The 16880-nt window shown below is 39.0% G+C and overlaps 2 protein-coding genes and 1 pseudogene across 2 annotated transcripts; all 3 read right to left on the reverse strand.

Annotated features, from left to right (window-relative positions):
- Positions 1-2834: 2834 nt before the first annotated feature.
- Positions 2835-3555, reverse strand: LOC112913208 (RWD domain-containing protein 4 pseudogene; annotated as a pseudogene).
- Positions 3556-4903: 1348 nt separating this feature from the next.
- Positions 4904-5872, reverse strand: LOC112913209 (olfactory receptor-like protein OLF4). The gene has a single exon (XM_025989812.1). The coding sequence runs from the start codon at positions 5870-5872 to the stop codon at positions 4904-4906; it is 969 nt and encodes a 322-aa protein (XP_025845597.1).
- Positions 5873-15356: 9484 nt separating this feature from the next.
- On the reverse strand, positions 15357-16331 carry LOC112913210 (olfactory receptor-like protein OLF4). The gene has a single exon (XM_025989813.2). The coding sequence runs from the start codon at positions 16323-16325 to the stop codon at positions 15357-15359; it is 969 nt and encodes a 322-aa protein (XP_025845598.1). The 5' UTR covers positions 16326-16331.
- Positions 16332-16880: the final 549 nt, after the last annotated feature.

The raw sequence follows: 16880 nt of genomic DNA on the forward strand, positions 1-16880 counted from the left end.
TCATTAAAAAAAATAAAATTTGAAAAAAAAAAAAAGAAAAAGAATTCCCCTGGGAAGCCATCTGGCCCTGGACTTTTGTGTCTTGGGACGTTTTTGATTACTGCTTCAATTTCCTCCCTCGTTTGGCCTGTTCAGGTTTTCTATTTCTTCCTGTTCCAGTTTTGGTAGTTTGTGGCTTTCCAGAAATGCGTCCATTTCTTCTAGGTTGCCTAATTTATTGGCGTAAAGCTGTTCATAGTAAGTTTTTAAAATCGTTTGTCTTCATTGGTATTGGTGGTGATCTCTCCTTTCTCATTCATGATTTTATTAATTTGAGTGTTTTCTCTATTTATTAAGTCTTGCTAATGGTTTATCTATCTTATTAATTCTTTCAAAGAACCAACTCAGCCAAGAAATTCTTTGTGTCAAAATTCAACACTCTATTTTTTTAAAAGATTTTATTCATTTATTCATGAGAGAGAGAGAGAGAAAGAGAGAGAGAGGCAGAGTGAGAAGGGGTCTTGATCCCGGGTCTCCAGGACCTGTCCTGGGCTGAAGGTGGTGCTAACTGCTGAGCCACTCCGACTGCCCTCAACACTCTGTTTTTATGTTCATTAAAGTTTTTATTCATTTGTGTCCCCTCCAACTTTCAGGTTTCTTTGCAACACAATAGACGGGATTTAAATAAGTCTCTGTGTGTCTACATAAATGTGTGTGAATGTGTTTATTTGAGAAAAAGGTGTATACAAATATACACACACATATACATACTCACATTCCTTTTTTTTTTTTTTTTCATACTCACATTCCTAACCTTGAACATTTTCTTTGGACTCAACAAAGTGCTTCTACATGTTTCATTTATTCCTTACAACGTCTTTCTTGAGTTAGGGTTCATTCCCCCACATCACCTTCAGAAATAAGGAAATTGAGGCTCAGGGTGATCACATTTTAACAATACTATAACAGAGTTAAAACTTACTGCAACCTTTTTTTGAACTCTACACAAATGGAGCCACGTAGTATGTTTATTTTTTTTTAACATTTCACCTTTTAAGGCAAGTTTGTGAAAATAATTTAATACAACCAGATCCCTTTATGAACTTCCAGCTTAAAACATTTTTTTAAACATAAGAACCATACACAAAATACGTTATACAAAAAGGTGTCTTAATTCCAGAAAAAAAGAGGAATGAAGGATTTTGACACCAGTTTACTGTTTAAAGGCTGTTCTTCCAGTGTGGTACTGGCACAAAAATAGACACATAGATCAATGGAACAGAATAGAGAACCCAGAAGTGGACCCTGAAATGTATGGTCATCTAATATTCGATAAAGGAGGAAAGACTATCCATTGGAAGAAAGACAGTCTCTTCAATAAATGGTGTTGGGAAAATTGGACATCCACATGCAGAAGAATGAAACTGGACCACTCTCTTGCACCATACACAAAGATAAACTCAAAATGGATGAGAGATCTAAATGTGAGACAAGAGTCCATCAAAATCCTAGAGGAGAACACAGGCAACACCCTTTTTGAACTCGGCCACAGTAACTTCTTGCAAGATACATCCACAAAGGCAAAAGAAACAAAAGCAAAAATGAACTATTGGGACTTCATCAAGATAAGAAGCTTTTGCACAGCAAAGGATACAGTCAAAAAAACTAAAAGACAACCTACAGAATGGGAGAGGATATTTGCAAACGACATATCAGATAAAGGGCTAGTTTCCAAAATCTATAAAGAACTTATTAAACTCAACACCAAAGAAACAAACAATCCAATCATGAAATGGGCAAAAGACATGAAGAGAAATCTCACAGAGGAAGACATGGACATGGCCAACATGCACATGAGAAAATGCTCTGCATCACTTGCCATCAGGGAAATACAAATCAAAACCACAATGAGATACCACCTCACACCAGTGAGAATGGGGAAAATTAACAAGGCAGGAAACAACAAATGTTGGAGAGGATGCGGAGAAAAGGGAACCCTCTTACACTGTTGGTGGGAATGTGAACTGGTGCAGCCACTCTGGAAAACTGTGTGGAGGTTCCTCAAAGAGTTAAAAATAGACCTGCCCTACGACCCAGCAATTGCACTGTTGGGGATTTACCCCAAAGATTCAGATGCAACGAAACGTCGGGACACCTGCACCCCGATGTTTCTATCAGCAATGGCCACAATAGCCAAACTGTGGAAGGAGCCTCGGTGTCCATCAAAAGATGAATGGATAAAGAAGATGTGGTTTATGTATACAATGGAATATTACTCAGCGATTAGAAACGACAAATACCCACCATTTGCTTCAACGTGGATGGAACTGGAGGGTATTATGCTGAGTGAAATAAGTCAATCGGAGAAGGACAAGCAGTGTATGTTCTCATTCATTTGGGGAATATAAATAATAGTGAAAGGGAATATAAAGGAAGGGAGAAGAAATGTTGGGAAATATCAGGAAGGGAGACAGAACATAAAGACTCCTAACTCGGGGAAACGAACTAGGGGTGGTGGAAGGGGGGAGGAGGGCGGGTGTTGGAGGGGAATGGGTGACGGGCACTGAGGTGGACACTTGACGGGATGAGCACTGGGTGTTTTTCTGTATGTTGGTAAATTGAACACCAATAAAAATTAATTAAAAAAAAAAAAAAAGGCTGCTCTTCACCTGTGTTCAGTTCCAAGCACTAGTCATCACCTTTAGATCCAGTTTAAATAAAAAAATTTTTATTGGAGTTCAATTTGCCAACGTATAAGCATAACACCCAGTGCTCATCCTGCCAAGTGCTCCCCTCATTGCCCATCACCCAGTCACCCCAAATCCCCGCCCACTCCCCCTTCCACTACCCCTTGTTCATTTCTCAGAGTTAGGTGTCTCTTTAGAGCCAGTTTTGCTTAAATGGTTCACCACGTCAACCCAGTCTCATCTCTGGGCAAGTTCTCTTTTGTGATCTATCTGCTTTATCTGCCAGCTTACATTTCTGGGCTTTTGAAAGTTTTGTCTTTGTCCATGTTCTTACTTGATGGGGCTGTATTAGGAGTTTCAGTGGAGATGATACTGGTTATGAGTGTGGTAGAATTAATGGGATGGTGATTCTCCATGAACTGCTCTTTAGTATCCTTGGCATATTCAAATAATGTGTAGGTCACAGCATCTCAAGATTAACCCCACCTGCTTCCTGACTTGGCTGATATGCTCTGCTTTACAGCTGATGATGTGGATGTTGCTAAAAAAACGTGTTCACAGATATAATTGGAGGTGTTTGAGAGTATGCTTCTTTCCAGGAAATCTCTATTAAGAAGACTGTGTGATCACCACTTTCATCTCTCCTGTATTGAAATGCAACTGGACTTAATTCTCAGAATCTTTCATCTCCTGCATAAACAGAAGGTCATGCTTACAGTTCTATCTCTTGGTCTTCCTTGGCACTCACGTGGGTTATGAGATGCCTCCCAGGTGGCAAGGATGAAGTGAGAACAGTGGCCCTGAGGCTGAGTGTCCTCCTTCTGTGCTCTATGTTGTAGGAGGTGCACCCCTCACAGTGCAGACAAGAGTCCTGTGTGCCCCCTATCATATTATTTTTTGTATCCTTCCCATAATTCAGCAAACTGTATATTTTATTTTTTTCAAAGATTTATTTATTTTAGAGGGAGGGTGAGAGAAAGAAATCCTCCAAGCAGATTCCCTGTTCAGTGTAAGCCCTACAGGAAACTCTGTCCCAAGACCCTGAGATCATGAGCTGAGATGAAATCAAAAGTTGAATGCCTAACTCTGGGAAATGAACTAGGGGTGGTAGAAGGGGAGGAGGGCGGGGGTGGGGGTGAATGGGTGATGGGCACTGAGGGGGGCACTTGACCGGATGAACACTGGGTGTTATTCTGTACGTTGGCAAATTGAACACCAATAAAAAATAAATTTATTATAAAACAAAGCAAAACAAAAGTTGAATGCTCAACTGACTAAGCCAGGAGTATTGTATACTTTAAAGGTGTGCAGCTTATTTGTATGCAATTATACTCCAATGAATCATATTCGTAAGGAGACATGGAAATTTCTAGGCAGAAGCAGGAAGAGGAAACAGAAAACATAATTATGCAAACACTTCTTCACCCTAATGGTAGACTCTCTTACACATGGATGCCAGTTTTACATTATCATTAAAGAGATGTGCAGGATGAAAACATTAGTTTTCACATTAATAAATGTCTGACTTAAATTTTGCTTCATCTCTGACTCTACGGCCATATTATGCCAAATTATTTAGTGAAATTTGTCTTTCTGTGTAGAAAACAACTGGAGACATGTATTTGATTATCAGTTTTGCCAGTGACCATGGTAGGCAATGTGGTCACTGAGCCGAATAACAGAACAGGATCCTAATAAGGAAAAAAAAAACCCAATGACTTGTTACAAAACACACTACATGTTAAAGTCTACATTTTCAGGGAAGAACAGATATTTAAAGGAATAATGGACAGAAAAATGGTTACCTGAGGTGTCAGACTTTCCTTTCTTATGAAATTATAAGTGGATTTGCATGCCAAATGTGGATTTTTTTTCATAAAAGTAGTTTTACTCATGATGATTTTTTTTTAAAACAAAAGAAAGCTTCCTTAGTATGATGTATTTCATTTCAGAAGAAATTATTCTTAAAAAATCTGTAGAATCTCTTGGATAAATGGGAATTTCAAATATTTTGTCCAAAATTGGGAAACAAATTGGGAGTGTAGGAAAACAATTAAGGAAAACACTGTGAGATACCAGAGAGCAGAAAGGTTAATACAGTCAGTTACTTAAGTTGTACAGAGAAGTTGATATCCCTGAAAGGGACATTCCGGGAAATCAAGAAAGGAATAAATTCTACTTCCATAATCTGATCAAAGAATTACCATGACTGGCTTTCAGGGTTTGAGTCCCTGCTATTACGTGTATTTCTTCAGCCCCAGAAAAATGGGCCCTTTTATACTTTGTTTTCCAAAGAATCTTTTCAGAGCCCTCTTTATGCCTTTATTTCTCAGGCTGTAGATGAAGGGGTTCAGCATGGGTGTGACCACTGTGTACATCACTGAGGCTGTTGCACTCAAGTGTGACATCTGGGGAGCAGCAGAACTAAGGTACACTCCTAGGCTTGTACAGTAAAATAAGGAGACAACTGAGAGGTGAGATGCGCAAGTGGAAAATGCTTTATACTTGCCCTGAGCTGATGAGATCCCAAATATGGAGGAAATGATCTTAGAATAAGAGTAAAGGATCCCAGCAAGGGGACCACCACCCAGCAGCCCAGCTCCAAAATACATCACCATGTCATTAAGAAATGTGTCAGAACAGGCAAGTTGGACCAACTGTTTAATTTCACAGAAAAAGTGGGGAATTTCCACCTCTGTACAGAAGGACAGCCGCAACACCACTGAGGTTTGTAACAAAGAATGCAAGACACTCATGATCCAAGATACCAAAACCAGCAGTCCACAGATCTGGGGATTCATGATGACTGTGTAGTGCAGGGGGTGACAGATGGCCAAAAATCGGTCATAGGCCATCACGGTCAAGATGTAGTTGTCCAATCCTGCAAAGAGTAGGAAAAAATACATTTGGGTGATGCAATCTGCATAGGTAATGACTTTTCTCTCTGTCTGTATATTCCTCAGCATCTTGGGGATGGTGGTGGAGGTGAAACAAATGTCTACAAAGGACAGGTTGGCGAGGAAGAAATACATGGGTGTGTGGAGGTGGGAGTCAGAGCTGACAGCCAGGATGAGAAGCAGGTTTCCAAACACAGTGATCAGGTACATGGATAGGAAAAACCCAAAGATGAGAGGCTGCAGTTCTGGTCCCTCTGAAAATCCCAGAAGAAGAAACTCTGAAACTTCTGTGAGGTTCCCTGGCTCCATGGGTGGGAGGTAACTATCAGGATATAGAAAAATAAATGACTAATTTCACACAAGCAAGTGTTAGTAACCTAGCATAAATGCTACCACTTGACCATATTTTGGAGTCAAGAAATTAATTTCAATGTATGTGTGTGGTCTTGTCCCCATTAGGCCATCCCTTGCACCATTTCTCATCGGGAATTCTGTTTCCACCTCAGTCCTTTCCTCAAATATATATATATATATATACACTCTTGTTTTATTGAGAATATTTTTCATTCCTTTATGGAATATGTACTGAGTATAGACCATGTTCCAGGTACTGTATAGACAATATATACAGGGTGCTGATAAACAATGTCCTTATAATCCTGTGATGTGGATTGTAAGCAAATACAAAAAACAATTAAATGTCAGATGATGAGAGGAGCTGTGAAGACAAGGAAAGCAGGCATAAAGGAGAGGGTTAACAAGCTTTAATTTCTTGTTACTGGATGTTCACACAAGATCTGCAAAGAAGGTGATGGGTGAATAAGACCTTGAGGGAGGTAGGGAAGGGGGTAGAATTTATCTCAGGAAGTGTGTGCCCAGCAGGGGCAATAGCCAGGGCCAATGTCCTGAGGAAGCTGCTTGATTCAGAAAACCAAGGCTCAAAAGAAAGCCAGGGTGTCGAGGGGAAGTAGCAAGAAGGAGTGTAATGAGAGGTGGTGGCAGTGTGTGTTGAGGAAAGATCCAGCCATCCACTATGGCTGAAAATTCAAGACACACAGAATCCCTCATTTTATTAGTTTTGCAGGACTTTCTTAATTTTGTTATAAAGATGTCCTGTGAGTTGAAATGGAAACCCCTGTTAGTAACTACTGTTGGTTGAGTTCTGACTTCTGTCAATTAGAGTCAGCCTAGAATATGTGAGCCCTGGTAATCATGCTTTGAGGACTGCCATCAATACACACACACACACACACACACACACACACACACACACACACACCATGACCCACTTATGGCCTCCTGTACTACTGACTGCCATGACTTTTCCAACCCCACCCACACTATATAGACCAGTAGTTGATACACATCAATCTGGCCAGATTTTGTTATCTTTTCCCTAAAGAATGCAGAAATGGTACCCAGAAATTCTTATGGGCAAATAAACTTGAGGATGCCTATTGGTATGCTCTTTTTATGCCTAATACCAACTTAAAGAAACATGGGCAATCTTCTTAGTAAAGACAGAGAGAAAAGAGAGGAATGACATGGACATGAGAGGGAAGACAGATCCAATAGTGCAGGTGGCCCCTGAGAAACTGACCAAGAGGAAGAAAAAGCATCTTTGGTTCTGGTGACACTTCTGACCTCCTTAGATCCCCTTGATGCCCAGCAAAAGTAATAAGGAGAAAAAGCCAAAGTAGTGATATTTTCATGGTGTGAAACACATTATAGATGGAATGCTATGAGAGAAAAATGAGCAAAAGATATAAACTAACACTTAACAATAGGAAATATACAAAGTAGAACAGCAGGTGAACTATTTTAATATCATGGAGGAGAAGGATTGCTTTGCTCATGGCCAGTGCATATTTATTTGACCAATTGCTGTTTATATGGTCTAGTGGGGGGTGGGGGGTGAAGCAAGCCACTTCCTCATTTATCTTATGTGACATCTTTTCTTTGTTATTCTTGTTCTTTGAGGTTTGATCTTTTTGACAAGTCTTGGTTCCAGTCTTTGCCCCAGATTCAGCTCTCTACCTCCTGCACTCGCCATGACAATCTATCCTCTTATGCAAGATTGCTTCTCTGTGTGATTTTTCCATAGGGACTTTACATGACATACATATTTATTTTATGCCACTCTGCCTTTGCCATTATGTGCAGTACCAAGTGAGCAGACATGTCATCTGCATTGTTCACTTTTGTTTTTTTCCCAAACTATGGGAGTATGTGTCTTAAGTGCTTTTATATAAACACACTTAAGAAAATGAGGTGCTATAGAACAATAAGAATGGCAAAGGAGATAAACCTGTTAACTACAGTAATTTTACACAACTATATTAAAACTAAAAGGAACGTCAAAAACAAACTGAACATGACATACCACACACTCAACAATATCAACATCAATTAGTAGTGAAGACCTCGAAATAGGAGAATATATCATAAAATGCATCTAGAACTTTCTGGCACATACTGATTGTTCTGTAATTATTTGTTGAATGAGTCAGGAATTAGGTCACAATAGACATGGATAGATGAGACGGTTGTACTTCAATTAGAAAAGACTGAATTGTTGAATGAAAATGGGCACAAAGGGCTGTCTGGAAGGAAATGAGGTGGTTCCTTATCTTATTCACTCTTAAGGCAATCAGAGGGATTAATGATATCAGTGTAAAAGTAAATAAAATATTGTAAATGAACATATAAAAAAGTGTACATAAAAATCTATAGGTGGGCAAAACCATCATTATTAAGGTGAAAAAATCAGAAACAAAAAGGAAGACATATTTAACTTTATCAACTTAACATTTTTTAAAGATCAGTAATACCAAACCAAAAATCGGTTTAATAATAACAATTTTGTAAAAATAATTTGAAATGTAGCTGTGAGAAATGGGCATGAAATATATGGACAACAATAACGATAATAATGGACAAATGAATGGGGATCCAATATATAAATCTTTCTCAAGGTGGTGATAGTTAGAAAAAACAAGTAAGATTTCTTTCTCATGCCCATCAGCTAAGAAAGCCAATGAAGAGTTGCCATGTTGATTGGGGCTGGAACTTCTAATCTGTCAGTGAAGGGGGTACTCTGTAATTTTGTTGGCAGAAATAGGAAACGTGGAATGATGGGGAAACTATCTGAAGGCAGCTATAGATATTAAAAATACAGACACAACCTCCAGAAACAGATCCAATCACAAAAGTCCAAAAAACACTAAGGAATAACCAAGATGTGAAAACAAGGCATAAACATGTATAAAGGGTAATTTATCACTGCTAAGGATGAAGCAATTTCTTTTTCATGTATAGCAAAGACTGACACATGAAGAATATTAAAGTGTCTGCTCGACTCTTAGTAAGAAAAAGAAAATGACAAAGCAACGCATGAGACAGAATGTACAGAGTGGTGATTACAGTGAATAATAGCATCATAGATTGGAAAGTCACCAAGAGGGTAGAGCTTAAAAGATCTCATCATAAGGTAAGGACTTTGTGACAACGCATGGTGGCAAGTGTGGTGATCATTTTGTCATGTATACAAGTATGGAATCATTATGTTTTATATCCAAAACTAATAGGGATGTTATATGTCAATTGTACCACCACAACAAAAAATCCAGCAATTGAGAGAGAGCCCAATATCACTGATAATAGATTTGACCACACAAAATTCATAACCTTTCACAAATTCCCCACAAATACATTTACAGACATAAAAGAACTAAATGGCCAACAGTTTGTATAAAAACTCCAATTCTTTGTTATAATGGATCACAGTTTTATTTTATTTATTTTTAAAAAGATTTTATTTTAAGGCAATCTCTATACACTGCATGAGGCTCAAACTCACAACCTTGAGATCTAGAGTTGCATGCCTCATTGACCAAGTCAGCCAGGCACCCCAATTATCAAATTTTTAAAAAAGAAAAAAAAACATGGGGTGACTTGGTGACAGGCACTGAGAGGGGCACTTGACAGGATGAGCACTGGGTATTATATGTTGGCAAATCAAACTCTAATTAAAAAAATATACAAAAAAAGAGAAAAACACCCCACTGTTATAACACTATCCAAAAACAAAGGACATGCATAGAAAAAAATTTAAAAGAAGCTACCAAATGACCAACAAACCCACAAATACAGTCAGCCTCACAAGTTCTAAAATAATGCAAACTAAAGGTCATTAGCATACCCACTTTATCTATTTCATATAGTTTTTTCATGTGAGTTCTCAGAATGAGAGAAGATAATGTGTGTATGTTTCACACACCGCTATGGCAAGGATGTATTTGCAATCATGGCTTGGTCTGGATCTTTCTCATCTATGCGGAAGCATAGTTTAAGATGCCCTGTCTTAAAATAAAAGGACATGTCCTCACTTCACTGTATCTCTCTCCACAGCTAATATCCTATTTGTGGTTCCTGTTAATGAGAAAAATCCTTGCACTCCTTTACTGGAAGCATATTATGCCTCCCCATTCCTTTTAACTAAGCTTCCATTAATACGATCCAATTGTCAACATTGATACTGCACTTCTGATTGCAAGGTTTACTTTTCTTTTCAGCATCCTAAATAAATACACTCATTTGCTGGTAAACCCAGCAAACAACTACAGTGATCTCTGCATTCTGGGCTATGCTGAATGAATTCTCAGTGGCCTCAGGTACAAGTTCTTGCTTTCAGATCCCTCTGATCCTCTCCTGCAGTGTCTGTTGGGCTGTTGAACTCACCTGCATGGGAACTCAGAGAGCAAGTTTTCCCTTTGCAAATCACAATTCCTCCCTGGATAGTTGATGATGGAGATTAAACTCTGTCCCCGACAAGACAGCGGGAAGGTCTCATGCATTGGTCTCCTAGCCAGACTTGTGACTCCAAAAGCAACAATGATGTTCTGTCCAACCAAAATACATACTCTGAGGTTCTGTAGCAGAAGAGGTATTTACAGTTACCCACGTTGCTCATTAAGCACATTTCTCTCTTGGCGCTCCAGCCTTTAAGCGCATGATTTCTCCTGGGTATACTAGTCTGGACAGAATGGAAATATTCCTGGCTGATTCTCTGTTCCTAGGAGACCCCACTGTACATCAGGTTATTCAGTTTTCATACTTTTTCTCCATTAATTATTTTCCTATTTCCAGAGGTCTAAACTTCTCAGCACTTGACTACAACCTTGATTTAAAGTTATCTCTATGGCCAAGTTCAAAAAGGGTGTTGCCTGTGTTCTCCTCTAGGATTTGATGGAATCTTGTCTCACATTTAGGTCTTTCATCCATTTTGAGTTTATCTTTGTGTATGGTGAAAGAGAGTGGTCTAGTTTCATTCTTCTGCATGTGGATGTCCAATTTTCCCAGCACCATTAATTGAAGAGACTGTCTTTTTTCCAGTGGGTAAGTCTTTCCTCCTTTGTTGAATATTAGTTGGCCATAAAGTTGAGGGTCTACTTCTGGATTCTCTATTGTGTTCCATTGATCTATGTGTCTGTTTTTGTGCCAGTACCACACTGTCTTGATGACCACAGCTTTGTAGTACAACCTGAAATCTGGCATGGTGATGCCCCCAGCTATGGTTTTCTTTTTTAAAATTCCCCTGGCTATTTGGGGTGGTTTCTGATTCCACACAAATCTTAAAATAATTTGTTCCAACTCCCTGAAGAATGTCCATGGTATTTTGATAGGGATTGCATTAAACGTGTAAATTGCCTTCTTGCAAGATACATCCATTAAGGCTAGAGAAACAAAAGCAAAAATGAACTATTGGGACTTCATCAAGATAAGAAGCTTTTGCACAGGAAAAGAAACGGTTAACAAAACTAAAAGACAACCTACAGAATGGGTGAAGATATTTGCAAATGACCTATCAGAGAAAGGGCTAGTATCCAAGATCTATAAAGAACTTACTAAATTCAAGAGCAAAGAAACTTACTAAATTCAAGAGCAAAGAAACAAACAATCCAATCATGAAATGGGCAAAAGACATGAACAGATCTCACAGAGGAAGACATAGACATGGCCAATAAGCACATGAGAAAATGCTCTGCATCACTTGCCATCAGGGAAATACAAATCAAAACCACAATGAGATACCACCTCACACCAGTGAGAATGGGGAAAATTAACAAGGCAGGAAACCACAAATGCTGGAGAGGATGTGGAGAAAAGGGAACCCTCTTGCACTGTTGGTGGGAATGCGAACTGGTGCAGCCACTCTGGAAAACTGTGTGGAAGTTCCTCAAAGAGTTAAAAATAGATCTGCCAGATCTGTCAGAATGCTGAAATTAAAATTATGAAATTCTGACATGGTGGTTCTCAACTAGGATCATTGGCCATGTCTGAGGGGCTGCTACCAGACAGCTGTAACCCACAGGCCAGCACTCAGGAAAGTAACTATCCAACCCTAGTGTCAATAGTGAGAAGGGGAGAAATAGGATTCTAGACCAGGTCTTCTCTACCTTCATTGTGCATACAAATCAGCAAAGTTTGTAGTTAAAATGCAAATTCTGCCTCATCAGTTGTCCAGTGGGTCCAGAGACTCTGCACTTTTTAAAAAGTTTTAATTAATTAATTAGTTAATTAATTAATTTTTTTATTTAGAGAGAGAGAGAAAGAGATCAAGAGCAGGAGAAGGCAGAGAGGGAGAGAGAGAGGGAGAAGGAGAATGTCAGGTTGACTCTGTGCTGAGCCCAACATTGGGCTCTATCACATGACCTTAATCATGACCTGAGCAAATACCAAGAGTAGATGTTTAAAGTATTGAGCTCCCCAGGTGTCCTTGGAGACTCTGCATTGCTAATAAGCCCCCAGGTGGTGTTGATGCTTCAGGTCCTGGTCTGGTGAGCACAGTTTGAGAGCAAGGCTGTGGTTTTGTGTTAGAGTCACATGTAGTTAGTTTTAGGTTGTCTCCACCAGGAATCTTCCTTGTAGATATTTGAAAAAGAAGAGTTTTATACTCAGTATTTGGGTGGTGAAAAATTCTGTCTTCAATTTTTTTTTTTAAATAGAAGGGCTCTTGAGGGACATCAAATAATTTATATGAAAAAGATTTTGTAGTAGGCACAAGAAGGGCCTCCAAAAGGTGTCATCCTGAAGAACCTTTGAAAATGTTAGCTTACTTAAGCGGGCAATTAAGACAGCAGATTGAATAAAGCTACTAGTCATTATCTTACAATAAGAAGATAATATGGATTATCCACATTGGACTAGTACAATCACGATGGTCCTCTAAATGTGGAAGAGTGAGGAAGAAGAATGGAGTCAGACATATGAAGCTACTGTTGTGCTGGTTTTGCAGATTGAAGAAAGGCCACGAGCCAAGGAATGTGAGGGGGCACTGGACATAGGAGCAAGAAAGGGGATGCTCTCTTCCAGAGCATGCAGAAGGATCCTGACCCACAGCCATCATTATTTTAGGCCAATGACACCTCTTTTATGCTTCTGATCTCTAGAACTTTCAGAGAATTATTTGTTTTGAATTGGGAGTGTGGATATTTGTGACGAGAGTGAAAATAATCCAATACAGATATTTATCCAATAAGATATTGTTCACAGGAACTGGGTTTAAGCCTCTCAAAGCATTCAGTTAGCTTCTCTTTGGCCAAGATGTTTTGTGTTGTAATTCCAAATTAAGGAGAGAAATTGGAGTTGATTTGGAGATATTCAGCCCTATTCGATGGTACAGAAAATTTCCTAGTGCATAAATGTAAATATGGCTTTAGTTTTGAGGCCTTTGGAGCATTAGGATAGGAATAGTAATTAATTCCTGAGTAATATTCCATTGTATATATATACCACATCTTCATTATCCATTCGTCTTTTGGTGGAACCCGAGGCTCCTTCCATAGTTTGGCAATTTGGACATTGCTGCTATAAACATTGGGGTGCAGGTGTCTCAGCTTTTCACTGCATCTGTGTCTTTGGGGTAAATCCCCAGTAGTGCAATTGCTGGGTCATAGGGTAGCTCTATTTTTACTCAGCCATTAGAAATGACGAGTACACATCATTTGCTTTGATGTGGATGGAACTGCAGGGTATTATTCTGAGTGAAGTAAGTTAATCCGAGAAGGACAATCGTCATATGGTTTCACTCATATGGGGAATATAAAAAATAGTGAAACGGATTATGGAGGAAAGGAGAGAAAATGAGTGGGAAAAATCAGAGAGGGTGATAAACCATGACAGACTCCTAACTCTGGGAAATGAACAAAGGGTAGTAGAAGGGGAGGTGAGCAGGGGGGTGGGGTGACTGGGTGACAGGCACTGAGAGGGGCACTTGATAGGATGAGCACTGGGTGTTATACTATATGTTGGCAAATCGAACTCCAATGAAAAATATACAAAAAGGGGAAAGTAATTAATTATTAAAACTAACTCACCCTAAATTTAAAAAAATGATTTATTAATTTGAGAGAGAGAGGGGATGGTTAGGGGGAGAGAGAAACTCAAGCAGACTCCTCACTGAGTCTGGAGACTGCTGTGGACGTTGATCCCATGACCCTGTGACCTGGGCTGAAACTTAGAGTTAGATGCTCAACTGATTGCACCATCCAGGTACCCTGCTGTAAATTTTTTTTTTATACAAATCACTCATTCTACTTTAAATCTTTTTGTCAAAATTTCTACATTTTTTCTATTTCACATTTATGGAAACATTCCTTTTCATTTCATTTTCTGCAACTTTCAACTTTTCTTTCAACAGGACAGATGGGATTATAATCCAGTGTGTGTATATGTGCACACATTTGTGTGAGCATATTTATTTGAAAGAAACATGTGCATGTGAACACATTCACACGTTCCTCACTCTCAAATGTTTTCTTTGGACTAAAAAAAGTGTATCCAACATTTTATTTATTTCTCACAACATTCATTTCAAGTTCTACATTACCTTCAGTAATAAGGAAATGGATGTCCAGGTGAGTAATATTTTTAAAAATAACAGAAAAATATAAATAAAACTTCTTGGGCATTTTCTTAAAAATGGATCCATACAGTCCGTATGCATAATTCAACTATGGCACCTGTACCCTTTTGAAAATTATACATTTCATATATGTGCAGTTTACTGTATGTAATTATGATACAAAAATTAGTTGGAATTTAAAATTCTAATGGTTTATGACTCACATTGGATCAAAAGGACATGTAGCTGGGTCACACCTGACAGAGATGGGAGAAATGTCTTATCACTGGGAAAAGGCAAAGTGTGACATATGATATAGAAATAGCAAAATTAAATTAATGTGATTTATATTTGGTAACTTACTTTTTCAATAAGCTGTAAGATTAAGTAACCTCCATATATAAAGGAAATAAATATCATCTGTTAGTTGAAGAAAGACATGAACTACAGCCCCACACAACGTCATGGGTGACCTTTAGGAACACAATGTAGGGACTGATAAGTAGTTCAGAATAGATCAGAACAACTCCCTACCAGACAATCTCATTCAATAATAAAGGTGTTATGTGAAGATACATGTTTTCAGAATAGCTGGTTATGCAGTCTTAGTGAACAGATACAATTATAAAAGCTACCAGAACTGAGAGAAATTATAAAAATCTGCTTTTCCCTATTATAGGGAAAAGCATTTGTACTGAAATTTGGGGACAGATTTCATGATTACTCTGCTATTGCAATTTATCGGACAGAGCAGAATATTAATAAAGTAAGTTAATTAAATGTATGGAGAAATTGAATTCAAACAAATGGAAATTCCAGGAAATAAATACAAGGAGCTGATTCTACTTCCCCAGTCTGATCAAAGATTGACAGTTCCTGGCTCTGACCCTATGAGCCCTGCAATCTTGGGCACATCTTCAGCCCCAGTATCACTGGAGCCCCAGTGATTCTTTTCAGAGCCGTCTTTATGTCATTGTTCCTCAAACTATAGATGAACGGGTTCAGCATGGGTGTGAACACTGTGTACATCACTGAGGCCACTGCACTTGAGTGGGAACTCTGGGTAGCAGCAGAGCTAAGGTACACTCCTAGGCTAGTACAAAAAAATAAGGAGACAATTGAGAGATGAGATGCACAGGTGGAAAAAGCTTTATACTTGCCCTGAGCTGATGAGATTCTACAAATGGAGGAAACAATCTTGGAATACGAGTAAAGGATCCCAGTGAGGGGACCACCAGCCAGCAACATAGCTGCAAAATACATTACCACATTATTAAGAAAGGTGTCAGAACAGGCAAGTTGGATCATTTGATTGAGTTCACAGAAAAAGTGGGGGATTTCCACCTCTGTACAGAAGGACAGCCGCAACACCATTGAGGTTTGTAACAAGGAATGCAAGACACTCGTGGTCCAGGATACCAGAACAAGCAGTCCACAGAGCCTGGTGTTCATGATGGCCATGTAGTGTAGAGGTTGACAAATGGCCACAAACCTGTCATAAGCCATCACAGCCAGGAGATAGATGTCCAAACCTGAAAAGATTATGAAAAAATACATCTGTGTGATGCAGCCTGCATAGGTGATGACTTTGCTCTGACTCTGGATATTCCTCAGCATCTTTGGGACAGTGGTGGAGGTGAAACAGATGTCCACCAAGGATAGGTTGGCAAGGAAGAAGTACATGGGGGTGTGGAGATGGGATTCAGAGCTGATGGCCAGGATGATAAGCAGGTTTCCAAACACAGTGATCAGGTACATGGATAGGAAAAGCCCAAATATGAGGGGCTGCAGTTCTGGTTCCTCTGAAAACCCTAGAAGAAGGAATTCTGACATTCGTGTAGCATTGGTTGGTTTCATGTGGTTGCACTGACTCCCAGGGAAGAAGAAAAGGAAATTAATTATTACATGAAGTGCATTGCTCACATGGCTGAAATATGATAATTTCTATTTTACCATCAAGAAGTTAATTTCTGTATCTTGTGTAGGGACTGTCTCCTTGAAGAGATTCCCCTCCTCCGTTTTATCTCTGATTAGGCATTTGTTCTCATTACCCACCTTCCCCCACAGAGGTCATACATGCTACTGCTTTATTAGAAATATCTTTTGTACATTTGAGGAATATGTATTGAGGGTCAAACATTCTCCAGGCAATGTATAGGTGACGAGTTTGGGATCCTGAAAATCAAAAGCCAGTATAATCCAATGATGGAAAGAGAATGGAAACAAATAAAAATATTAATACATTAGCAGGTGTCAAGTGCTATGAAGAGAATTAGAGCAGGTATCAAGGAGAGGGTGGAGATGAGTGTTATTTTGTAATTGGAGTTCAGGCAAGACCAGTAAACAAGGTGACCTTTGAACAGAGACCCCATGGAAGAGAGTGCAGGAGCCGTGAACATGTCTGGGAAACTG

The sequence above is a fragment of the Vulpes vulpes genome, chromosome 9 (genome assembly GCF_048418805.1).
Source record: "Vulpes vulpes isolate BD-2025 chromosome 9, VulVul3, whole genome shotgun sequence".
Lineage (NCBI taxonomy): Eukaryota > Metazoa > Chordata > Mammalia > Carnivora > Canidae > Vulpes > Vulpes vulpes.

Coding starts and splice junctions, on each gene's coding strand:
- LOC112913209 (XM_025989812.1), bottom strand. CDS start 5,872: ATGGAGCCAGGGAACCTCACAGAAGTTTCAGAGTTTCTTCTTCTGGGA.
- LOC112913210 (XM_025989813.2), bottom strand. CDS start 16,325: ATGAAACCAACCAATGCTACACGAATGTCAGAATTCCTTCTTCTAGGG.